This window comes from Saccoglossus kowalevskii, chromosome 7 (assembly GCF_978046115.1).
Source record: "Saccoglossus kowalevskii chromosome 7, keSacKowa6.1, whole genome shotgun sequence".
Lineage (NCBI taxonomy): Eukaryota > Metazoa > Hemichordata > Enteropneusta > Harrimaniidae > Saccoglossus > Saccoglossus kowalevskii.
In genome coordinates, this window is record NC_140647.1 from 18,644,991 (window position 1) to 18,671,505 (window position 26,515).

The window sequence follows — 26,515 nt, forward strand, 5'->3', positions numbered from 1 at the left end:
AAACAGTATCAAGTAAAAAAAGTATGGGTTGTATGTATAATATTTTTAGCTGCTTATGATCTGTTGCGTCTTTCAAAGATTTTGTTTTTCCAGGTAGGAATTGTGGACATTGAATGTCAGTTTCTTCCAACAGTTTTGTATGTGCAAATTGCCATATACATTTTAAAATTACACAAAATAAATATTTGAAAAAATTGATCACTTTTTTGCAGGAATCAGCTGATAGTGTACATTATGTCATATGACTTTGAATGACCAATCATAGTTAAGATACCATCTAACCCAGTATTCAGTCTTGCTGTCTCAAGTTTAAATTTTAATATTATATAAAATTTTCATATTTCCTACAAGTTTTTTCCTTCATATTTTCATCTAACTGATCTCAAGCAGTAATCCAATATTGCAGTTTTTAAATTTAGAATTGCACATGATTGGAGCATTGTGCATTTAAAAGTCAAAGGCATTCTGTGTGGGAGCCCAATTGTTGGTGAGAACCTTATACAATTCACAGGCATGATAGTCAGTGAACAAACATGGTCAGACATTGACCGAAAATGTTATTTGTTGATTGAGAATGGAATCAAAACTAGTAAATTGTGTGGATTTCCCAGCATGCAGCAGTCAAACTTAAAGAGTGTTTGAATAAATTTTGCATGACTAATGAGATAAAGAACCATCATGCCTTTGTGTTGTAGGAAGGGTCTCATAGACCTTGGAAAGTACATAGATTCTGGACTAGTGAAAACGCTAACTACATCGTGTAATAATCTGTTGCAGTACTGTTCCATAATTATATATAAAATTCATTTTCATACTTTACTGAAAAATTTGTCAAAAACTACAATTTAAGCATATTTTTATGCAAATTGTTCTGATTGGAATCGAACACGTAGATTTCTGCTTTCATAGCATTTGATCAGAGCAAGATTTTATACACTTGCTTTAAAAAAAAAAATACTTTATCAAAATCAATATTTTAAACGTGATTGCTTTCATTATTGAATGGCCATTATAAATCACTACACAACTCATTCATGCAGTGTTAATATAGCGATTATAATGATAAATTTTGATACCATGTATTGCATCTTTGTAATATGATTGTAGGTATTAAATTATATGTAACAATTGACTGTAGTTCTATTATTGGTTATATCTAAATGCCAAGATTCAAAACTTTCATAATGTGCTCAGATTTGTCATCAGATACAACTGTTGATGACTTACTAGACAATACATTACACTTTGATGTGTGTATGCAATGAACATCCCATTCTGTGCAGGTTGAATGCTCTGTGGGCCTCGGAATTTGCTAGAACAGGGACCCTAAACAGTTAATGTCAGACTTGTTGTACTTTAACAAAATAATGTAGAAATTTGACACTACATGTTGCTTTCAACCACAGTCCCTCATCGAGACTAGGTGCAAAGTAGTAGAAAAGTGGTGCAAAACACGAAACTAGGTGCAAAGTAGTAGAAAAGTGGTGCAAAACACGAAACTAGGTGCAAAGTAGTAGAAAAGTGGTGCAAAACACGAAATTAGTGTTGAGGGACTGTTTCAATCATTAACCTGCTTTGCTTATTCTGTAGAGACCAAACAGCTTGTTGATCTGAAAATCATTGTTTCTAATCCAGGGTGCTGTCGCTTAAAAACTGATTTATAAATAAAGAGCTTAGTATTGATTGGCACAATTTCACAAAAACTGACCATCCATGGCCGTCCTTTTCCATGCACAATGGTGTTAGGACCCAAGTTAAATTGAATGATTTGATTATTAGTGCTAAAGCACTGGGTCCATCATTGTTCCTGTAATAATTGGCAGCAAATTCAAACCAATAGGTTTTGCTGTCTCCTATCAAGTCATAGCCAAACTGACACAAACATATGAATTCATGTTCGATTTCCCATCTGCCTTCCAATTACCATGGAAACACACCAGAGGATATGTCGCTTTGTTTGATTTCATAGACAGGTTTATAGTGGAAATTCTGCCAAGATTCAATGGTGAGGTGATGAATAAATGAATTTTTGCTGGCTAAGATGAATAGTGAGTACATTGTGCTCTTCACTAAAGTCTTGCAAGAACATGAAAAACAGTACTTTCCTAGTAAATGGGTACTCGTACTTTCCTAGTAAATGCTGAACAAACACCATCTGTTATCAAAAGTTACCAGACTGTTAGAACAATAGTGACAAGCCAAAAGGTAGTATTACTTAGTTCAAAGGCTTCAAAGAATGTTGAAGACAATACAACTTTAATACAGTTGCTTACCTATCAATTCGTGGCTGTAGATGCTGTACATCTTGGCTGTGGTACTGCACTGCAATACAATTCACCGAAATAATGTCCAGTAGCAAATTAATAATTCAATTGGCACAATATATATATATAAACGAGCAGCCTCTCGGCTGAGATACATTTGTAGCTGTTAGAAAGTGAACAATATGTATAGTATCAAAGCAATCGGACTTGCTGTTTTCAACGAGAATTCTAAAATATCACTTTACCAAAAATGACAAAAATATTCATCAAAATTAGAGAATTGAATATATCATCACGAAATGAACAAATCTGAGAGATGTCTACATGAGGTACCTATATGTGCAATACCAAAGCAATCTGCTTGCGGCTTTTAACAAGTCAAAAATATCACTTTTTACCAAAAATATTCATCAAAATTAGAGAATTGAAGATATCATCACCAAATCTAGTATCAAAACAATAAGAATCGTAGTTTTCAAGAAAAAGTCTAAAAAGTTGACATGGATGACTGGACAATCCTATGACAAGCTCTGCTCGACAAAGTCAACAGCAGAGCTAAAAATGCATGGACTTAAGACGGCAACACCTGGCATTTTAATTGTTATAATTGTATGGGCTTTCTTACTTTATAGTTCTGGTTATTTTGCAGAATTTTTACTTTTTTTATTATTTTTATTTATTATAATTTTTTTTTAGTAGTAGTTTATTTAGTTTTAGCCATTTAACTTTTCTAATCATTTCCATTCCCTCAGAGAAGTGTGTAAGTGTTAATAAAGTTATGTTGCATCTATCAGATGGATACTGTAAAATACTTTATTTTAGCTGGAATTAATTTTCGCTGAAAACACTTTTCGAGTCTTTTGTATGGAATTTATTTTCACTGATTTTTGGGGAATTGAATGTCAAATATAGGAAAAAAGGTATACCCGGTATTAGCTGGATTTCATTTTCACTGAATCATTACGGTACCTCAACAAAAATAGTGAATAAAGTGACAATGTTTAAAATGTGTATTGCAAAAAATAAACCAATACAATGTATATTCATAATATACAACAGTTTTATTTAGATTGATTCCATCACCATAGAACAAATCTTATTCCAAATGTGTAGGATTTGCACACACTTCTTTACATCCTACAACAAGACTTAAGTTACATCTTCAGCAAAGAAAAAAAAAAGAATTCTGAAAATACACTGAAATGCAGCTTAAAAATAAAATATACAAAATTTGATTTAACTATTGCCAAGCATGAAGTACCGTAAAATCTGTATTAGAAGTCGCACCCATTCTTTTTAAACAATTGGGAACCAAAAAATCATCATTTCTCATATGTGTAGATGCTCTAATAGAAGCCGCACCCCCTCTATTGGATTGTACCATTTTAATAGAAGCCGCGGTTTCTAATACAGATTTTACAGTAAGTACTAAAATCGACACTAGGTTAATTTGACATTTACTGGAAGTAGGGGGGGGGCATCATAGTGCAGACTAAGATTCATTTTAAAGAAAATAAATTGACATAATATCAGACTTGATGCTCACAACATTGTATGGTAATAAGGTTTGTCTGCGCTTTACACAATATTTGCATCTTTCATTAGATAAGCAAAAGTTGAAAATGCTTTTGTCTAATTTTAGTTAATTAGTCTGCACTTTACAACTAGGAAAATAAGCTCTTAATTTCATAATAAACCCTTGGTCTGAACTCTCAAGTTATTTTGGAGTAAATTGTTTTACAAGTCTATCAATATGCAACCTCGTAGATTAATTTTTTTTCCGTGGCAGCGACTGATGGTACAACAACGTTCAAGTTAAAAAAAAATTACACAATGAGTTGAACATGATTTACCCTAGTGCTTGTTTAGACATTTATTAATGAAAAATGAATAAGTTTTGGACTACTTTTTGACAAAACATTCTTGGAACCATGAATATGACAGCTTGTGAATAAACTGCTTCACACCATCCTACAAAATGCATAATGTCAAATGGTAAACACAGAAATCACTTGCATCAAACAGCTCATATGAATATTACAACATGATAAAATATGTGCATAGGTTATTTTTTTCAGATTTGACGTGAAGAAAAAATTATTCTAAACACAGATCTTCACTGCACGTTCAGAAGCCCTTCCCACCAAGGTGCATTTCTTAGTGTATAACTGAACAGACATGCTGAATTTTAATTATGAAAATGACAACCACTGTACATATTAAAATTGTACTTCAGATTTTAACTACCAGAACAGATTATAGCATTGCATTACACAATAATGTTTTTTTTTGAATACATGATTGGCAAGCCGATATAACCTGATAATTTGAGTTCTACAATCCCCAAAAAATGTGCTTACGATATCCAGAATAAAAATGGTTTAAAATTAAAACTGCTTCCTTAAAATAGTGGAATTGAATCATGGAGCAACAAAAAATGATCTAGGCATGGACAGCTGCTGATAGGTTTGTTCATACTTTTGGAAGCATTAACTTCACAGGAAGGATAGTCTAGAAGTGCAACTTCAACACAGTCATATATATCATCTAGATGGAATCTTCAGTTGATGTGCACATACTGTATTTGATCTACCAGTATTATGGTAAACACATCACCAATACAGGCACATGCAATCAATACCATATTTATTCCATTAGAAGCACATCTTGAAAGTTAAAGGGCGGTAGTTGTCGCGCCACGCCTGCACAAGATATATGGGTCTCATATAAACAAAGATAGCGACTTTGACTGTTGCGACATTCCCAAGCTTTAATTAACTAATTTTTAGGTGATTGGAAGATATCGAAGGATTCAGTGGTAAATCAGTGCAAGTCGCACCCAGGTTAAACCTCATACTTGTGATTTCCATTTGAAGAGCCTATTGGATTGTGGGTAAATCAATGTTTATCAACACAAATGTCGCACATGTGACCACCACCGCGCTTTAACAAAATTAATTTGGACACAAGATGTTTTTATCAGGGACTTATTAAGGTGCAAGCAAATATGGTGTTATGGCTCATGAAAAACTATGAAGACTTGGAAATAATAAAATGAAGCTACAAAAGAGGAATGAAGAGTAATGAGCTATTCTATTGAACAGCAGGTTATAGCTCTTCCTTGACTCTCGATTTTTTCAAAACTGTGGATTTTTCCTCCAAAAATGAAGTGAACCCAGCCAGGTCACGTGTATTATCAAATTTAAGCGGTGAATCTTTAGAATTTGCTGGTGCGAAATAGATCGTTGGGAAGCCACTGGCGCTGTAGTTTGGAGGCACATCATTGGCCGTGGCATCCATCTTTGCTATAACCAGATTCTTTTCCTTCTTGTATTTTTTACCCAACTTTTTGTAGATAGGTTCTAGATTTTTACAATGGCCACACCATGGTGCATATAGTTCAATCAAAACGTCTTTCTTCTTATCAAGTACAATCTTGTTGAATGTCTTGCCGACCACTATTGTCACTGGTCCATCGTTTTTCTTCGGGACAGGTTGTGATTTGATTACTGGTTTCAGTTTACCTTAAAAAAAATATGAATATGACCATGATACAATTACCAAACTGCAAAACATAATCAACAAATTACAGTAACTCTGATAGACCCTATCTAAACAGTGTGAAATAAAAGACACATAAGGCAATTTTGATTTGAATATGTAAACACTAAATATTGTCTGATTATTATCATATACATCTTATTGCCCAGCCTCGTAGCGCTATGGATAGTGCACCCTTACATGGAGGCAATAGTTTCCCGTATCACGCCTGGATTTCATCATTCAAAACAGAACACATCATCCTCACATCGGGGCAAAAGTTTCCTGTATCACGCCTGGATTTCATCATTCAAAACAGAAAACATCATCCTCACATCGGGGCAAAAGTTTCCTGTATCACGCCTGGATTTCATCATTCAAAACAGAACACGTCCTCACATCGGGGCAAAAGTTTCCTGTATCACGCCTGGATTTCATCATTCAAAACAGAACACATCATCCTCACATCGGGGCAAAAGTTTCCTGTATCACGCCTGGATTTCATCATTCAAAACAGAAAACATCATTCTCACATCGGGGCAATAGTTACCCGTATCAATACCTGGATTTCATCATTCAAAACAGAACACATCATTCTCACATCGGGGCAATAGTTACCCGTATCAATGCCTGGATTTCATCATTCAAAACAGAACACGTCATTCTCACATCGAGGCAATAGTTACCCGTATCAATGCCTGGATTTCATCATTCAAAACAGAACACATCATCCTCACATCGGGGCAATAGTTTCCTGTATCACACCTGGATTTCATCATTCAAAACAGAACACATCATCCTCACATCGGGGCAATAGTTACCCGTATCAATACCTGGATTTCATCATTCAAAACAGAACACATCATTCTCACATCGGGGCAATAGTTACCCGTATCAATGCCTGGATTTCATCATTCAAAACAGAACACGTCATTCTCACATCGGGGCAATAGTTACCCGTATCAATGCCTGGATTTCATCATTCAAAACAGAACACATCATCCTCACATCGGGGTAATAGTTTCCTGTATCACACCTGGATTTCATCATTCAAAACAGAACACATCATCCTCACATCGGGGCAATAGTTACCCGTATCAATACCTGGATTTCATCATTCAAAACAGGACACATCATCCTCACATCGGGGCAATAGTTTCCTGTATCACGCCTGGATTTCATCATTCAAAACAGAACACATCCTCACATTGGGGCAATAGTTACCCGTATCATGCCTGGATTTCATCATTCAAAACAGAACACATCATCCTCACATCGGGGCAATAGTTACCCGTATCACGCCTGGATTTCATCATTCAAAACAGAACACATCATCCTCACATCGGGGCAATAGTTACCCGTATTACGCCTGGATTTCATCATTCAAAACAGAACACGTCATTCTAAATTACATTGTGTGCTTGAGGCCACACCATGGTATAGTTGTGATTACACTTAAGATGTGTATAAATAAAACCTTTATGGACCGGATAAGGTTTTTGCTGACCTTGGTCGTACAGCTTACGCACACTTCTGCGGCACAACCTTGGGTCACATAAGCCATATCAAAGGTATATTATTATACAGTGCTATTATTTAAACACTGATCAATCAGTACCATGTGCAGCCATCTAATCTGAAGATAACTGCCAAACTGGGCATGCTTGTGGTCAATGTATTAACATACAAACAAGATTGTGTGCGACTCAGCAATACCAATCATTTTCCCATACTTTTACAGATTGTTTAACCAAACCCCCATAATTTGTTCATTTCCATCTGGAAAGTTACTTCTGAGCGCATTGACATTTTCTATGTGTGACTGAAATACAAGATCTATGATGCACTAACTACCAGTGGTCAATTCTATCATGCTATGACTGCACGTATATTAAATTGGTCCGAGGTATTGTTATTGAAATATTGGATTTGATTGCGACTGCACATGACAGTCCTTGCCCTGTTATTCAAACAATAATAAATTCCACCACAGTGCCATATTGGATGAAGAGTAGAGTCTATAGCAAGATGTGAGAGAACAAGCAGAACACATTATCCCTTCTCCAAATGATGTGGGAGATTCATTATTATTGTTATAAATCATCATCAGAATTAAACAAATTTGGGGGCTTTTGTTGAAATGAATTTATCATGCGATAATGTAAAGCTACAACATCATAAAAAATAATTTGGATAGTGGTGATTTATAATTAATCTTTTATATCCTGATTATCAAGACAAACTATTCCTGCTAATATTAGGAAACATGATTCAATGAAGTTTACTTACCAGCCACAAAATTCTCAACAAACTCTCTGAATTCCTCATCGAATTCATCGTCATCTGCCTCCATCTTGTATTTTGTTCCATCCTCAGCAAAGATGCCAGCATTCATTTCTGCACCACTATCAGCTAATTCCAATTCCTGAAGCTCTTTTTCGAAATCTTCCTCATTTGCGATGGCAAAAGTGAGACTTGGAAAGTCCTTGGCAACCTCAACTATTTTATCTCTCCATATTTGTGTTGCTAATGATCAAAACAGATGAACATATGAATATTAATGTCATTTTTAAAACAATTTTCTTATATTTGCATGTAGTTGATTACCAAAGCATTGTACTAATTCTTTCCCAATATTTCAGATTCCCTGTATTTTTTGGATTGATGTGAATCTATTTCAGTCTATGTGCAATAAGCATCCTTTTTGACAATCTGATTAAAATCCGAGGTAGACATAGGATCAAATTACTTTAATTTGTATTTTGTTATTCTTTAATTTTTGTTAATTTTGTTTATTATCTAGTTAAGACAGCCGGGATACGATATAAAAGAAAACTAATAACAGCAAGTAAAACCAAAAAATAGTCATAAACAAACGAGAATAATTATGAAAATGTATTTATATAAAAATTGGTGTGTATATCAAATTTTAATAAGATGGCCTTTTTGAGGGATGGCCAGAGGAAGTAGCGTCATGTTTAGATAGGTACTTTAATAGGTGCTGCTACATGTGTGGATGCTCAATTCATGTACACACAGTATATGTTTACTGCACTTACCAACTCTGTGGTCAAAACTGAAGTCCACAGTATAATAGACAACCACCAATGGTTTCTTGCTGTATCTTTTTTCCTGATTATCTGCAGTTCGCTCTCCAACTAGTGGGGTCTGATGTTCTTTGTAGAATTCCTTCAATTCCTCTGTTGTTGCAGTGGACTGTGTGTAAAATGAGCCATATATTTAAAGCCTGGGACCCATTTCCTACTAAATATGGTATTGTTTTATTCAAATTTGTTCTTCTAACCCAGATTTGCAGTTGTCCTACAAGAACAGCAAACATATGCATCCAAATCCAAGAACATTTGGTTGTGTTGCCTGTTGTGGCAATTGCCTTCCTGAGTACCTGCCCTTTCTGAAGTCTATGCTAAGCTACTAACAAGATTGTACTTGGTTGGCTACCCAAAACCCAACAGTCTAACCAATCAGAGAGCAGCCTGTATGTTGAAAATTCACCATACTTTGTAGCAGTTTGGTCAGAATATTTCGGATATGGGAACATAAACAAAGTCAAACAAAAAGGCCATTTTACATTCAAAAGCAAATTAGTATCTTAGGGGCAACCAACCTTGCACGTTTACCACATTTTAATATAATTTATCAAGAAACATGTACTTTAGGATACAAAGTCAACAGTCTGACTAACACTGATCAAATCTATTGTACAATGCATTTTTGCCAATATTAAACAAGAACATACGATTGAAATTGCCCTCAGATGACAGAATTTACACTTCAGTCAATGACCTGAACTACAATGTTATAACAGTCTTACCTTATCCCAGACGTAGCGTTTTTCCTCATATTTGCTTTGAAATCTCTCAGGTACAAACATTACAATATTTCCTGGCTTCGCTTTGTAGTAATCTCTAGACTCTTTATCAAACGTGTGCATAAAGTCAAAGTCATCTCGAAGACTGTTACCTGAAAAAAAAAACACGTTTTATTAAAAACATATCTTGCACATCAGACTGAGAAAAATTTTCCCAAAATATTAATTAATGATTAATAATTTGTTGGACCAACAAATTCTGTACAATATTTGTTATTTTCTTCAACTAGATTTAATCCACTTCCATATTTCTCCTCATTAACAAGAAATAAAACTTGTTAGATCTTTGAATTTGTCTGTTTTGTTTCACACATATTCTGTTCAAAATATCTCCACTGACTTATTTTTATATCTCCACAAACATATTAACATTGACTTGAGCTGCCCTACCTGAGGTACCTACATGTATAATATCAAAGCAATCAGAATGTGTTTTTTAACAAGAAGTTGAAAATATAACTTTTTATCAAAAGATATTCATCAAAATTAGAGAATTGAAGATATAACAAAAAGAACAAATCTGAGAGAGGTCTGCCCAAGGTACATATACACCAAGTATCAAAGCAACAAGTCTTGCAGTTGTCAAGAAGAAGTGGAAAAAGTAAAACATTGATTTGCACATCGACAAATTCGACAGTGGAGATACTAAGAACAAGATAACGAATTAACAAATGTTTACTGACAAGAACTACAAATTCTTTATCAAAAAAAGGTTTCCTTGTATATCATAATTGTTTTTTAAATAAAAATAAAATTGTACAATCTTACCTGTATCCAGGTATGTTTGATAAAGTTCATCATCTTTACTTTCAAAGAAGCCTACAACACTGATATCAGACTCCTTATTACTTATCAAAAGCTTCAATGCTTTCTTGTCATCTATCATAATTGAACTATCACCAGCTTGTTTCTGCATGTAACTTATAATACCTGAGAGAAAAGCAAAAAATGTTTATGTAATAAAATGATCGCTATTTTTAAAAAATACTATGGTCTATAAATAGATTACCCAGGCACTTATGAGGGTGATTTTCATAAATTATTGAAATCCAAACTTCCAACCAAAATTAGAGTTTCATAAAAAACAAACAGCCTCTTAGCTGTTAGAAATGCACATTTCAATTAAATAACTGAAGATATCATTATAAAATGAACAATATGTATAGTATCAAAGCAATCGGACTTGCTGTTTTCAACAAGAATTCGAAAAATATAACTTTTTACCAAAAATGACAAAAATATTCATCAAAATTCGAGAATTGAAGATATCATTACAAAATGAACAAATCTGAGAGAGGTCTACCTAATACATGCATGTTTTGCCCCAGAATATTCCAAATAAGTGTCATAATCAGGAAGAGCATACTGCTGCGGCCAAATTGGCAAGTGTAATGCAGGATTTTTATTCATAATAAATCAATAATTGTTGATGGTGTACCAAGAAATCAATTTACCAAACTTGCATACCTTCTCATATTTTGATTGGATAGTTGACCCGGTACATCCCACAAACCTACAACCTCAAGAATAGCCGTAACATTATACCGCCAAGTATACCTGTAAACCCTACAACCTCAAGTATACCCCTCCAACCCCAAGTATACCTGTAAACCCTACAACCTCAAGTATACCCCTCCAACCCCAAGTATACCTGTAAACCCTACAACCTCAAGTATACCCCTCCAACCTCAAGTATACCTGTAACCCCTATAACCAAGTATACTCCTCCAACCCCAAGTATACCTGTAAACCCTACAACCTCAAGTATACCCCTCCAACCCAAGTATACCTGTAACCCCTATAACCAAGTATACCCCTCCAACCCCAAGTATACCTGTAACCCCTATAACCAAGTATACCCCTCCAACCCCAAGTATACCTGTAAACCCTACAACCTCAAGTATACCCCTCCAACCCCAAGTATACCTGTAACCCCTATAACCAAGTATACTCCTCCAACCCCAAGTATACCTGTAAACCCTACAACCTCAAGTATACCCCTCCAACCCCAAGTATACCTGTAACCCCTATAACCAAGTATACCCCTCCAACCCCAAGTATACCTGTAACCCCTATAACCAAGTATACCCCTCCAACCCCAAGTATACCTGTAACCCCTATAACCAAGTATACCCCTCCAACCCCAAGTATACCCCTCCAACCCCTATAACCAAGTATACCCGTAACCTTATTACAAGTCTTACTGACGAATATTGATTTTCATATTTATCAAAGTCAAAGCATGAAGTATTTTTAAAGAATAAATTAGCACATTCAAAAAGATTATTTAACAATATTTTACCACATACTACTCTGTGATTAGCTCACAGATTGTCTTATTGAAAATTGTACTCCTACATAAAATCAAAGATCAGAGTACTCACCACTTTCATCTCTTGGTCCTGTATATTCATATTCCTTTCCTTTACGGAATAACTTCAAAGTTGGATACCCAGTAACGCCAAACCTAGTTCCTAATGCGGTCTCAGCAGTAGCATCCACTTTGGCTAGAGGTATGGGAGGATCGTACCCTTTCAACCATTTAGCAGCACCCTCGTATCCTGGGGCAAGTCGTTTACAATGTCCACACCTGAGATGGAAACAACAATAGTGAATGCTCATTTTCCCAAAAGGATTGTGATACATGCATAATATTTACTGGTTGTTTTAGTGACTCGCATTGCAAAGACAAATTTTCTACGTCGTGCATTACCCAAACATAATTTTACTAACATGGCACATACAAAAGTACAACAATTAATTGATAAAACAAAATATAATTAATGTTACTAGGCAAGACGATATACCTTGCACAAAGCTCACCATAACACTCAGTAGAAGACTCCCTTGTACCATGGGCTCTGGGAATCTCACAAACGCAATAACTACTAATTATTACGCATATGTTTAGTGCATTGCGAGTCAACTTTTCTTTACGCAAAAAATCAAAGAAGGTTTTTTTTATTGACCAACCATCCCCATTGCATAAATTAAGAATTCAGCAACAATGCAATTTATAAGCAAAAGTGCAATTCAAAGACATCGATGTCCATAATAAAGCTAAAATATTTCACTCACCATGGTGCATAAAATTCAACTAAGATAAGTTCTGCTTCATTAACAATTTCATCAAAGTTTGCCTCGGTCAATGTTATTACTGCCTCTGGTGGAGGTTTCCAGTTTGGATCCGCTTGTTCTTTCATATACTTTACAATACCTAGGCAAATCACATTTCACAAATCATTTTTGCTATCATATCTAAAGTCTACTTATATTCATATCTGTACATGTTCTGTATATCTTAGAATGATTGGTGAAATTACAACATGTTCTTCATATCTAGAAAGTTTGATTGCTGTCAAAGGCTGAAAAAAGTCCCAATATATTTTATTGATATGAATCCTAATATTATTCTAAATTTAATGTTGAGTTTTCATCTTATGTTTACGTTAAAATACAAATTTCTCTCCCAAGATGCATTGCTACATGCTCAATAACACACTCAACTTCACAACTTGAGTTTCTCTTGCATAATACATTGCTATGTGTAACATGCTCATAAGCATCTCCCATTCCTTTGAGAGATTACAGATAAAAAAAACCCAACTACCTTCTTCTTCTCTGGGTCCTTCATAGTTGAAGGCTTCTCCTTTACGGAATACTTTCAGAGTTGGATATCCAGAAACATCATATCTAGTACCAAGTTCTGACTCTTCGGTGGCATCAACCTTTGCTAAGAGAACAGGAGGATCATTCTCTTTCAGTCTTTTAGCCGCTTTCTCATAATGAGGTGCTAGCTGCTTGCAATGTCCACACCTAACAACGATGCAAATCCGTAAATAGTCAAATAAAAATTAAAAAAGGAATTTTTTTTTTTTAAATTGTAAACCAGCATATAACAATTTAAATAGTTCCAGGAGATTGTTATAAAAAGGTTTCCATGTTTGTTTTTTGAATTTTCAACATTTGTATGTTACTCCACAAGTATGGTGAATTAATTACTCTCCAAAGATGTTGCATATCAACATAGATGGTCAACAAAATCAAGCCAAACATTAGTGATGGCCACAATCTTGGACAACAGGTCTTTAGGTTATATGTCATAATAAAAACTAATTTGAGTGGAAATATAAAACTTGGAGAAATATCTAACATGAAGTTGATGCATTTCAGCCCAAAGTAATGCTATATCTAGTACTAACCATGGGGCATAAAATTCTACCAATATAATATCCTTGTCTGGTACAACATCATCAAAATTCTTCTGTGTTAAAACCAAAACATCGTTTTCTTCTTGAACATCAGGTTCAAGGGATTCTAATTCCTCTTCATCTGAAAATGAAATAAAACTTTCTATTAATCTAGGAGGTACTAGCATCTCTAGATCTGGTTTTTTGCTCGACCACCTCATAATGTAACAACTTGGGGTAGACATTTTAATCCGATTGTGAATGTTTGTTGATAAGCCATCTTTCATGTAATGCAGCTAATTACAGAGACATTATGTACTTTATACTAAAGCACAAACATTATTTTAACGGTGAACATGCGTTTCTCAGACCATATGCTCTACACATGGCTGCTAACAATGCTTCAACAAACAGAAAAGTATGTTACAGCTGATAATGTTCTGTGTTTTTCTATTGGGCAATAAGCTGAGGACAGTGAATTTTTCCTAACATGTTGTATTCGCAAATTTAGTGCAAGTCCAACAGTCCAAGCATTTGGTTACAGAAATCATATTCTCACATTTAGGACTACCAAATTGTGTGTTGACCATCTTTCTATTGTTAAAGCTTAAAGTTAAATTGTAGTATTTCTAGATCTTTAAGCAAGGACCCCCCCCTAAAGTGACACATTTGTGTATAAATTGAGACAAGTTTCTTCGCCCCCCTCATTTAAGACTGCGACATGGCATGCATATAGGGCTAATATCCTATTGGTGTTCTACCCGAGATAGGATTTGAGTTTGCCGAGCCAGAGATCTGTATCTGTATTTCTTTGTATTTATGTCCCTTACCATACAGAAACCTTCTGAAGGTTTTCATTAGTGTGATAAAGTAATCATTTGCTGGAACAAGAACAAGAACAAGAACAAGCTATCAGCATCGTCTTGAATACCAGTGTTTAAAGATTTTTTTGGCTTTACTATATACTAAAAATTATAAGGCACGTGGAAAATTATTATAACATTTTTAGTAGAATTCACATGGCACCCTGACATACATAAATGCAATAAGTTAGCAATATGGGTAAATATGCTGCAATAATGAAAATGTAATAAATCATCTAACCAGTTAGCCACTCAGCATGTACCACGTTGTTAATCTTAAAACTAATTGGAGTGAAATTTAATGGGATTAAATTGCGCATACTTGAATATTGTACCAAACAACCATTCAGAGAGAACCACATGGGCTACGGTACATCAATTACAGTATTCAAATTAATTCAAACGAACAATTCAATTAGTAATAGTATGCAAATGTGCTGTACATGCAGTGCTTCACTGCATTTTAGCCATCACATCTATTCACATCAATAAACCTGTTTGATCTTCAAGTTATTTACAGTATTTGTTACATACATAAAAAATGAAAAACAAAAACAGGCTAGTCATGCAGAATGTAAATCATAAATCGTTGGCAGTCATTCATTTTACATTATTCAATACAATATCATAGCAACTACTGTCATTCATTTTACATTATTCAATACAATATCATAGCAACTACTGGTACATTTATATTACTGTGAGGTAGCAGGTCATATTAACCCAGAAGGCTAATTTGCTTATTGAAAATAACTAGACATAATATAACTTAGTAGTGCCCAAATAGGCATCAGCTCACTGATGACATAAATGAATTGTTTTTTGTGAACAACCAATAGTATTTGAACTAGTGTCCTATGAGAGGTCAAAGTTGAAAACTTGCCTGCTGTAACATGCTTTCAATATACAAAGTGTGGATTTACATATCAAAACATATTACTAATACATAGATTAACCATGGATTAACTTAGAAAACATTTAAATATTCAAGTTGGTATAAATGGATCAATGTTTGTAGCTTATCACGATCTGCATAACGAAATTATCAATTATTAATTAAAATATGTCTCAATTTAAAATAGCTACTAGTACAGTACCGGTACTAGTGAATTTTCACTTTTAATACCTGTAGTATAACTAAAAATAGCCAAAGTACTACTAGCTTAACAAGTAAGCGGGGAAATCATTTTAACTGATCAAACCACACTTGGAGCTGCTTCCGTCTTTGCTTTACACCCGGGCGTAAACTTTTCCTATTTTTTGTACAACTTTTGGACAAAATGAAAGTTTGTTTTTTGTTTCTTTTAATTCCACAATCGCAGAACAATCCAGTTAATGCATACGGAAAAGTATATCAAGTTTTAAACAAATATAGTACACGCCCTATCGGGGTCCCGGGACGACCAGTGATATATCATGGGAAGGCGACACAGTCGGGAATTATTGTCACACAGGCACAACTGCTAATGGTGCAAGGTTTAATGTTGCTAACTTGACAACATATCCCTACTCACCAGGTATCTCCGCCGTCTCGCCTCCTTCTTCATCAGTCGTGTTGACATTTGCAAACAAGAGAATACACCCGAAGATAACAGCAGATATTTTTAATGCCTTCATGTTGACAACCAATGTTCGGATTGCACACCTCCAGTAGAGCCTTACCACACCCGGGGATTCCCTAGTAATATAACACGGCCAAATAAAATAGTTCTTAATTAGTTTTATGTAAACATTAAACAAATAATGCACTATTCTCAACTTTTTAGATTTCTAATAAAACATTATATTATATTAAAGTTCTCAAGATGTTTAATATTTTTTTGAAATTACTTGCAACAAACTTCTTATTCGTCAGCGGAGGATTTTTTTCTTTCAGCCAATCACAACTTGCCATGTCGTCTGCTAATAACCTTCAACCTATGAACTGAAGACACGCGTCCGAGTGTTTACATCAACAACTTGCGAATTTGACATTTGTAAACTATATCTTTTTATTCATATACAAAATAAATGTCAAAAATACACGTATCTTGGCATTAAAGAACGATTAAGCAATAGTGTTTAGTGTCGATAAGTACACAGCATTTCCCAGAATTCCTAGACCGGAAGTAACCATTTTCTCCATTTCAGAGATGCAGAAGTATGAGAAATTGGAGAAAATTGGCGAAGGTTAGTATAGTGTCCATATTTCCTTTTCACATGGAGATAGTAACATAAGATGCGCATGAATATTTATTGGTGATGAACGGTTATTGTCAATGATTTGGGGAATATGTGAAATGTTTATTGTTAAAAATAATCAAACCGGCATCACCCCGCCATCATCGGCTTCTAAACGAGCCGCCACAGTTTACTTACTCTGACACCAGGTCTCTTGTCGTTACTAGTGTCAAACAGTGGCGATGCTTGTTGTAGCGCAATTGGTGAACTCCAAAATGTTGCACGATCCATTATCTCATTCTCAGCGTTTGACTCGTCGACACCGACACTCATTAATTAATTAATTATTTTTTTTATTTACCTATTGACTCTTACACAATCCCCGGAGGGAAAGGATATGGTCACATGTTACAAGAAAACAATATGCTAAATAACAAAATACAATCACTAAAATACTAAATAATGTAAGATTACTAAAATAATGAAAAAAAAGGTAAAATTTGTGATAACAGAAATAAAGTAAAAGTTAATATTACTGACAGCAGGCATTAAAATGTCAAGGAAGATCCTGCTTCCTGACTTCAAAGCTTTTGCAGTCTCATTTTTGTTTGGTGATGGCGGTGGGGAGTGTGTGTATAAAACCAACAGTAACAAAAGAATTTTTGGTCACTGAACCAAATCGAGGAATAGCAGTTTGTCCTAAATTGCACAAAAAACAATGAATAAGGAGAAATTTCACCCTTTTTTATCTCATATCCAGTGTTTATGAATAAATAAATCATGATTAGTTTCTTATTAAAGGTAAAGTGCTACTCGCGAGATATGTGCACTGATGAACGCATATAGCAGTAGTGCTCAATATATTGTGTCAAAATCTGTCTACAATTATTCGTTTTAGTATTAATCAGCAGTATGTGAACTTTGTTGGTTGGCTGTCAATTAGATTTTTGAAAAAAAAAACTGTAAAAATTACAAATAAAAAGCCTTTTTAGCAGCAGTTTCCAGAGACCACAATGAAAACACATTTCCTACTTTGTAAGACATTATACAGTATTATTATTAAACTTTCTTTCACCATATGTCACCACAGGCAAACTTGCCAAATTCTGACGAGTCAAAGAAGATAAACAAAATTCAGTCAACTAGACAGTCTCGGCCAGTTTTTAAACGTACATACAGCGTCACTCTCAGAAATAAATCATGTCATAGACCAAACAGACATGCACAGCAAACTTTCAGCTACTGCTCCTATACTTAGTCAAGTATCCTTAGTTTTATATATCTAGTCCTTTGACTGAATCTACGTTGTTTTTACATGACACTAGGAACATATGGAACAGTGTTCAAGGCAAAGAATAAGGAGACTCAGGAAATAGTTGCATTGAAAAGAGTACGTTTGGATGATGATGACGAGGTAAGAGAAGTTGGCTCATTAATTTACCTTTACTGGATTTAAACTGTGATATTGTTCACTAAGGGTTTTCATAAGTTCTTCTTCTAAGGTCAGACAAAGAAAAATTCCCTGTTCATCAAACTTGCTGGAACCTGTCAACTGTAATTTTATTTCTGTCAAAAAATCACTTGACTATTGACACGATTTTTTCTCTGGCCTAATAAATCAATAATTTAAACAAAACGCAGATAGAATCTACCAATAGTTGTATTTCTTGTCATTAAGAAGAAATTCCAATATTGTCAGTTATTTCCAGGTGGAATATAATAGAGGGTCCAAATATATAATGATGTATTAAATTAAAAAATTTTTTTTTGTTATTTTTTTTTTTTTACAGGGAGTTCCAAGTTCAGCTCTGAGAGAAATCTGTCTTCTGAAAGAATTAAAACACAAAAACATAGTGAGATTACATGACGTTCTTCACAGTGATAGAAAATTAACATTAGTATTTGAATATTGTGACCAAGACTTGAAAAAATACTTTGACAGTTGCAATGGAGAAATTGATCCAGATGTTGTCAAGGTAACTGGTGATTTTCAATACGTGAACTTCAGTGCTAATTGAAAACTAAGTTATTCTTGTGAAGTTATATTTGTATGGTAACTTTATATAATAATCTTTTATGGTACAACATGCTTGTAAAGAGCTGCTGTTGCGGGCTGCAGATTAGTTGTTTGCATACATTCTATTTAGACATGCCCATGGACTATGTTACCCAATTTGTGTTCGTTATGCTGTTATCATGCCTCGTTTTTCTTTCACCCACTCACAAGGTGATACCCTTAATAAGTTAAAATTTTTACCTAATTGCACATGTCTGTTAGCATTGAACTTGTGGTTATTGCTTCATTATTGAACTGAGTTTAAAACCTAGCGAATGAGATTAAAAAAAAATGTATGCCTAATAAACATTGTACTATTTGACTGGTAATATTTGCTAATATGTGGCAAGTTTATTTATTATTTTAGACAAATTAGTCGTCCTCATTTTGTTTACCGGTAGACTAATTTTAAGAGTGTATATTTTTTGCTGTAACAACATAAATATAATTATAATTGTATTAGGAAAGGTTATTTAATTTTATGCATTTGAAGTATTGTTAAGTGTACTGTTGCAGAATACATATTAGCGACTCCATCACACCTAGTAGCTTGGTACTGCCAAAAAAATACAGTGCGTTTCTGAGAACAAATCACAATATTAATGCACCAGATTAGTTAATGCTTTTTGATTTGTATGTTGTTTGAAATCAGAGGTTGCTGTAGTTTAAAACAATTTACTATTATTTGTACTCTTCTCTTATGATTTCAGTCATTTATGTACCAATTACTGAGGGGGCTAGAATTTTGTCACAGCCATAACGTCCTTCACAGAGATTTGAAGCCACAAAATTTACTTATAAATAAGGTAAGCAGCTGATTCATTGATTTGCATATCTTACAGTATGAAAGTAAATATGATCATAACATAGATTTTCTGCCTTACATGTGATGATATTTGATTGTGCTATTCCATACCATAAATTGTTGACACTTCACAACTTGCAAGATTACCATATCAGAGTTAACATAAACAAAAACCAATACACATTGATTTGAAATTAAAAGTTTTTTACAATCTAGATACCTATTCTTTTCAATCACAAAATTGTATTTTCCTAACTGATGTCATCTTGTTTTTATTTTTAAGAATGGTGAGTTAAAACTTGCCGACTTTGGTTTAGCCAGAGCGTTTGGAATACCTGTGAGGTGTTACTCCGCTGAGGTAGTCACTTTATGGTACAGACCACCAGATGTCTTATTTGGTGCTAAACTTTACACCACATCTATCGATATGTGGTCGGCTGGCTGTATATTTGCAGGTAAACGAATAAATCCTTGGAGTATCACTCTGTATTGTACCGGGTATCAGTAATGGTCATTTTTGGTATCTATAATTTGATGACTAGAATTATATTTTTAATAGATACACTGTCAAATACTTCATTTTCGCTTGGAATTAATTTTCGCTGAAGGCATGATTCAGTGAAAATAAATTCCATACAAAACACCCAAAAGTGTTTTCAGCGAAAATTAATTCCAGCTAAAATAAAGTATTTTACAGTAATCAAGGAGCGACTTCAACATCTATGTGCGATGATATGCACTGCAGATCTCATTAGTCAAATATATTTCCTACCAATAGCCTCACAATGCTGTGAACGCTTGAAAGGTTTGATTGGATAAACGACAATGAAAACGATTGTTGCCATATTCAAGTATGCACGTAATACTTGCTTTGCGAATATACAAGGATACCAGTATTATGAGCCTGAGATAGAAACTAAATAATTCTTTCACTCATTTGCATTAGTATTTCCAGAAATGTACATTTGTGATCATCTCGTCGTCACATATCATTTGCATACCATCATGATGTAATTCATGGATAAAATGTAATTTCATTGTAGAGTTAGCCAATGCTGGTAGGCCATTATTTCCAGGAAATGATGTGGATGATCAACTTAAGAGAATATTTAAACTACTAGGGACTCCTATAGAAGATACCTGGCCTGGTATCACTAAGCTGCCTGAATACAGGGTAATTATATCTGTATATGTGTCATATATTGTAAACAGTGTAATGTATTGTAGCACATATCCTGTAATCTATTTGTTGGCTGAAAATAACATCTCTTGGATCACAATATATATTTCAACCTTTCTGTCGTAAACTGTAATAGGCAGTGGTCGAAAATTCATGCAAATAATCTTCTTCTTATCACATAGATGAAAAAACAAAAATTAATGAAATTTGTATTTAAAAAAAGTACTGGGTCCTTTGATAAAATAATCTTACTAATGTCAGTATAAAAGTTTTTGTGGGGTAAGACTTTATGTATAATTTCGAAGCCATTATGGTTTTAAAAAATTATATTAATAATCATGTTTGACAGGGATTCTTTGATATATACGATTAACAGAGCAGATGATGATGATGTTTAGTACTCACGCAGTGTTTTCTTTGCAGCCATATCCTATTTACCAAGTCACTACTCCCCTTGTGTCAGTAGTGCCAAAACTATCAGTGAAAGGAAGAGACCTGTTACAGGTAGGTTGTTTCTATATCAGAATTCTTATGTAGTTTAGTTGTATTTGTTTTTCCTAAGTTTTTGCACATTCTTGCACAAAATAGCCACCAGTTACGCACTAACTCAATACTATGCCACCTGTATTACACATAAACAACATAATTTCTTTAATATTTTACCAATGCCACAGTCATAGTATTATTTTATCACATTTGGCTAATTTATTTAACCCCCTAATTTAATTGTTTAAATGAAAATTCTGTCAACATAAATGCAAGAAATTGCATTATTACAATTTAATTTATCCTAGCCAATAGCATTTAAAACTGACCAAGTGATGGTATTTACAAATTGTCACCAAGATCCTGTTGAGAGGAAGACAGCTTGTTTAGCTGCCAATTAGTGTTCCATTTTCTACTGCCATTGCATCCACCTACGTAACTACTGTATTTGAAAAAGTAGATGTGATACCATCAGTGAATGGAACAAATCACGTGGCTTTCACACTATCAACAAAATCTCAGCAGCTATTAACACATAAGCAATACCGGGTTATTCGTATTTAATTCCCAATAGAGTGCATAGAGTGTGTGGCAATTGGATATATCTGAATAAAAATGATAAATTACCAGGATCATACATAGACAGTGGTGTTCCATATACCGGTAGTAAGGGAAATGCCACAAAGATTCTGGACTGTTTCAAAATTCAATATGCATTTTTTATCAACAGGTGTCTGTTTTTGAAAGGTTCCTATGACAACTTGACTTTTCAAAGTAGTAAAATTCATATGTAGTAACTTTCATAATAATGTTTATTTTCACTCAGCGTCTATTGGTTTGCAATCCTGTACTAAGAATGTCTGCTGAAGAGTCTCTCCAACATATTTATTTTGCTGATCTGAATCCAGCGATCAAAAACTAATTCTCATACAAGTGAGAATACAGACCACTGCCATCATTATTCTCTATATTTTATTTGCACTTCATTTGTGTACATATAGAATGAATTCCAAAGAAATAATATAATTTTATTCTATTTATGATTATCAATATTTTCTTATGATTTTTTTATGATCGATCACATTTCCTGTTTTATATTTGTTATCTTTTGTGTTGTTGATTGGTAGTAAAGTAAATAGATAGAATAACTTATTTTTATGGGCAGATTTATGTTCTGATTCTGTACTGGAACTGATCTGATGTGCAAGTACATTTGTTGAGCAGATTCATATTTACTGGGGAGTCTTGAGATTGGTACATGATTGACTCATGTTGAACTTATGCTTTTATGTATTATTTTTGTATCAACCGCTTTTAACTTATTTATGAATAATGCTCCGTTCTCAACTAGTGTATCATGTGATACTGGGCTAATATATTAATATATTTTAAAATCGTGATAACTGATGTGAGGTTTGAAAGATGAGTTGACAATAAAGACGAGTCGAAACAATCATAAACATTTGTACAATACATGTATATGAGGAAGTGATGGTAGCGCCCTCCTGTGTTTAATATTCCAGATGTCGTCAGCCAATCTGGCACAAGTATAATGTGTTTAAATTAATAATGTGCGCTAATATTTGATTCCATTTTCAGAAATATGTTTTATACAAGTTTATTATGATTTTTATTTGATTTAATTTTGTGTTTAATAATTTTTATATGTGAAAATTTGTGTTTTGTAATTTAATGTATATAATTATTGGAAGCACATTGTATCCTGAATAAAGATTGAAAACGTAATGTAAATCTGAATAAATGGTGTTTGATATGCAAGTGACTGGAATTTTAAAATTAAAAGTATTGTTTTCACACCTTACTGAAAGCAAAGAGTCTTAATTGATATGGGTTCTATGCAGTGTTTACAATACAACTAAAATACATTCTTGTGCAAGGTCATAAGGTCCATGACACTTGATTGAACATTCATTTCGCCAAAAGTTGAATATATCTAAGTATCAAACTACCATCAAATGTATGAATTGATGTAAATATTGCATATATATACAGACTGTAAAAGAAATTATTTCTGGAAATCTAAACACAGTGGTTCATGTTCACGCTGGATTTATACCAAATTATGTTGAAGTTTTCGACTCCCATGTGCAAAGCACACAATGGGATTCTTTGGAGTTTAGTGTGTGTGTGTGTGTCTTTTCCACTGATATCTCAAGAACCAATTTTTAGCTTTTATTGAAACTGTGTACATTGATGCCCTGGGATATTGCACTGACCTGAATATGTTTTTGTTTAAACCATGCATATTAATCACTTAATTTGCATATTAATTAACAAATTTTACAATTTTCAACTCATTAAACAAATTGATACATAGGTGCTTTTAAATAATGCGCAAACCGAATTGGTTTTTGATTAAAATCCATGCATATTTATTACCTAATTTCCTTATTAATTAGCAAATATTAAGCATTTGTTTCTCAAGTAACATTCAACAGATTTTTATGAAACTTGGTACATTGATGCTATGAGATAATCCACATACCTGATTTTGGTTGAAATCTGTGCATAATAATTACTTTATTTGCATAATTTCCTAAACAATTTGTCTGACAAGATACCGGTATATGACTAAAATATCATTGCTTGTAGTTATATTTTCAAATGTGTTTTTGCTCTCATAGAAGCTAATGTGCTAACTGTAAATATATAGTAAATACAGTATTCTTTATTTGTACTCCATGCCTTCAATACCTTCAGCACATGAACATTTTTTCTTAGCTTTCTTTGATTTGTTGTAGATAGTTAATGGTGATTTGAATGTTGAATTATTATAACAAATTTATTTAAAAAATCAGCTTTAATTCAGAGTTAGTAGTTTGTTGGACGAAAGAAGTAAAATGAAGTGTTGCACCATTCATTGAACTTAAGCACTTTTTGAAAAATATGATTCATTGAGACACACTCTTTAAGCTTAGTAAAGTGCTTATTGCAATTATTGACCCCTGATATTGGTCAAACTTCTACTTTTAGTCAACAATCCACCAAATTCATAGCAATATATCATTTTGTACTTCTTTGAAGAAGAGAGATCATTTAAGGTAGGTTGCCATCGGCTACCATTAAAAATATTATCATATTTTTTTTCGATTTTGCATTATGGTTTATATTTTATGGTTTTCTGCCCAAAAACCCAGATAAAAAAATATACAGGTGTCAAACTACTATTAGCACAAGACAAGTCAAACCTCCATTAATATGGTAAACTTTTAAACCATTTACTATTTCTTTCTATGGTAAAAATCTCACACCATATCTCAAAATTTTGTTTTGTTATAGGGATGTAAAATCATATGTAGTTTATGATGGATAATTGTGGTTGTCAAGAATCACCAGGGCTATTTGTAACTGGTTATATGATTAATTATTTGCGAACCATATGTGGTCAATAAACCTGTTTCCAAAGAATCATTACTTTTACTGTATGCAATAAGTTCATTTGGGTGGTCGATGGACGCTTAAAGCGGGAGGGTCGTCTCCTGCGCACGCGCGGGAATTGAGTCCCAAGCTACGATTACAACACGCGCGAGGGCTCATAGGTAGACGCTTGTTTGGAAACAATGACACGGCCATCTGACGCATGCGCAGGTGACGACTCCCCCGATTTAAATAAAGATAATTTTGGCAAAATGACTGAAAAACGCGCCATAATTCCTTTTTAACGCCAGAAAACCATAAACTATTAATTACAGCTGATTTCTTAGTTTAACTTTCACAATAAACACAAAGCAAAATTCTATAACTCGTATTACTATATGGATAAACAACATTCAAGAGAACCACAATAATTTATCATTAAAGCGCGGTGGTCGTCGCGCAGCGCGTGTTTAAATTTTATGTAAATAAACAATGTATTTTACACGCGTTGTATACGTCGCTATGTGTCCCATATCGAACAGGACGCGGCACGACGACTGCCGCCCTTTAAGGTGTGAATTAGATGTGATCATGACCTGCTAAAATACTGACTATTCCTGTTTAAAGATATCGCTTTTACACTATGGGCAATTACCTGCAATAATGTTGTCATTTCGTACCACATGTGATGGTAGTTGGACACTTACATGACAATACTTTTGTCATGCATCGCTGAATCTCATGTCATGTGTTGGCGCTCCGTGTTTTGGTTCTGAATGAGCCATACTTATCTGGGCATTGCATCATCTATCAAAATTCGTAGGTCGGCAAATCACAATGGTTTAATCATGGAGCTAAAATGGTTTAATATAATCGACCATTATATGGTTTATTTCGATGATTAAACATCATTCTTTCAATTGTTGGAATTGTATCTGACCGTTCCATTGGATGCATCATTTGAAGACGTTGATTTATTACTTCGGTTCACCCGAATACAATGTTGTTCGGGTCATGTTCGATCATGTTCGGGTCAAGTTCGTTCAATGAACACATATGGTGACAAAGCCTTTAGTAACATTGAGGTATGTTTGTCGCGTCACGAGGTGGCGCTCTCTCACCAAAGCATGGATTAACATTTTGATTGTATCAATTAGTATGCGACATAGTAGCAATGTAAGTTATCGCTGATTGTTAGTGTTATGATGTAACATTGCCATTTTTTATCCAATCCACTGATTATGATTCTGGCACTGCAATAACACTGACGTCAGCTTTTGCGTATATAGAGAGTGAATACACGGCGATTTGGGATGGTGAAAACATGGGACCAATCAGTGAATACTTCATTACGTCAATATCTACAAGATATAGTTGATATAATGTATGATTATGCATGGCAGTGAGCTTGATTTAGCGATAATAATAGAGTATATAGGCGAGTATAAATGAATCCACGTGTATGTATTATCAGATAATGATACATCATAGATGGAAATATATAAAACAAAAGTGAGGGTTTCACCACGAAAAGCAGTAATATTGAAATCTGCAAAGCTTGCTTTAGAATAACAGTGCTGTTTTCACCACATTCGATGATAATTTTAATGATGTTACTTGTATGTTTTGGTACTTGTCCCGGAGTACTTGTTTTATACACAGTTCACTGGACATGGTAGGTTAATGTTTTTCCTGTTTACAGTG

The 26,515-nt window shown here is 34.0% G+C and overlaps 2 protein-coding genes across 2 annotated transcripts; one reads left to right on the top strand and one right to left on the bottom strand.

Annotated features, from left to right (window-relative positions):
- Positions 1-4,720: 4,720 nt before the first annotated feature.
- LOC100370699 (protein disulfide-isomerase A4-like) lies at positions 4,721-16,419 on the bottom strand. The gene is made up of 10 exons (XM_085501222.1): positions 16,261-16,419; positions 13,896-14,025; positions 13,304-13,509; positions 12,772-12,910; positions 12,078-12,283; positions 10,462-10,623; positions 9,637-9,785; positions 8,864-9,020; positions 8,094-8,330; positions 4,721-5,788 (listed from the first exon to the last, which is right to left on the bottom strand). Exons 1-10 carry the CDS (start codon positions 16,361-16,363, stop codon positions 5,373-5,375), a joined length of 1,905 nt encoding a protein of 634 aa, XP_085357348.1. The 5' UTR covers positions 16,364-16,419; the 3' UTR covers positions 4,721-5,372.
- Positions 16,420-16,833: 414 nt separating this feature from the next.
- LOC100369508 (cyclin-dependent kinase 5) lies at positions 16,834-22,441 on the top strand. The gene is made up of 8 exons (XM_002732761.4): positions 16,834-16,915; positions 18,232-18,320; positions 18,697-18,882; positions 19,673-19,768; positions 20,051-20,222; positions 20,811-20,941; positions 21,371-21,451; positions 22,260-22,441. Exons 1-8 carry the CDS (start codon positions 16,879-16,881, stop codon positions 22,353-22,355), a joined length of 888 nt encoding a protein of 295 aa, XP_002732807.1. The 5' UTR covers positions 16,834-16,878; the 3' UTR covers positions 22,356-22,441.
- The last annotated feature ends 4,074 nt before the right edge of the window (positions 22,442-26,515 follow it).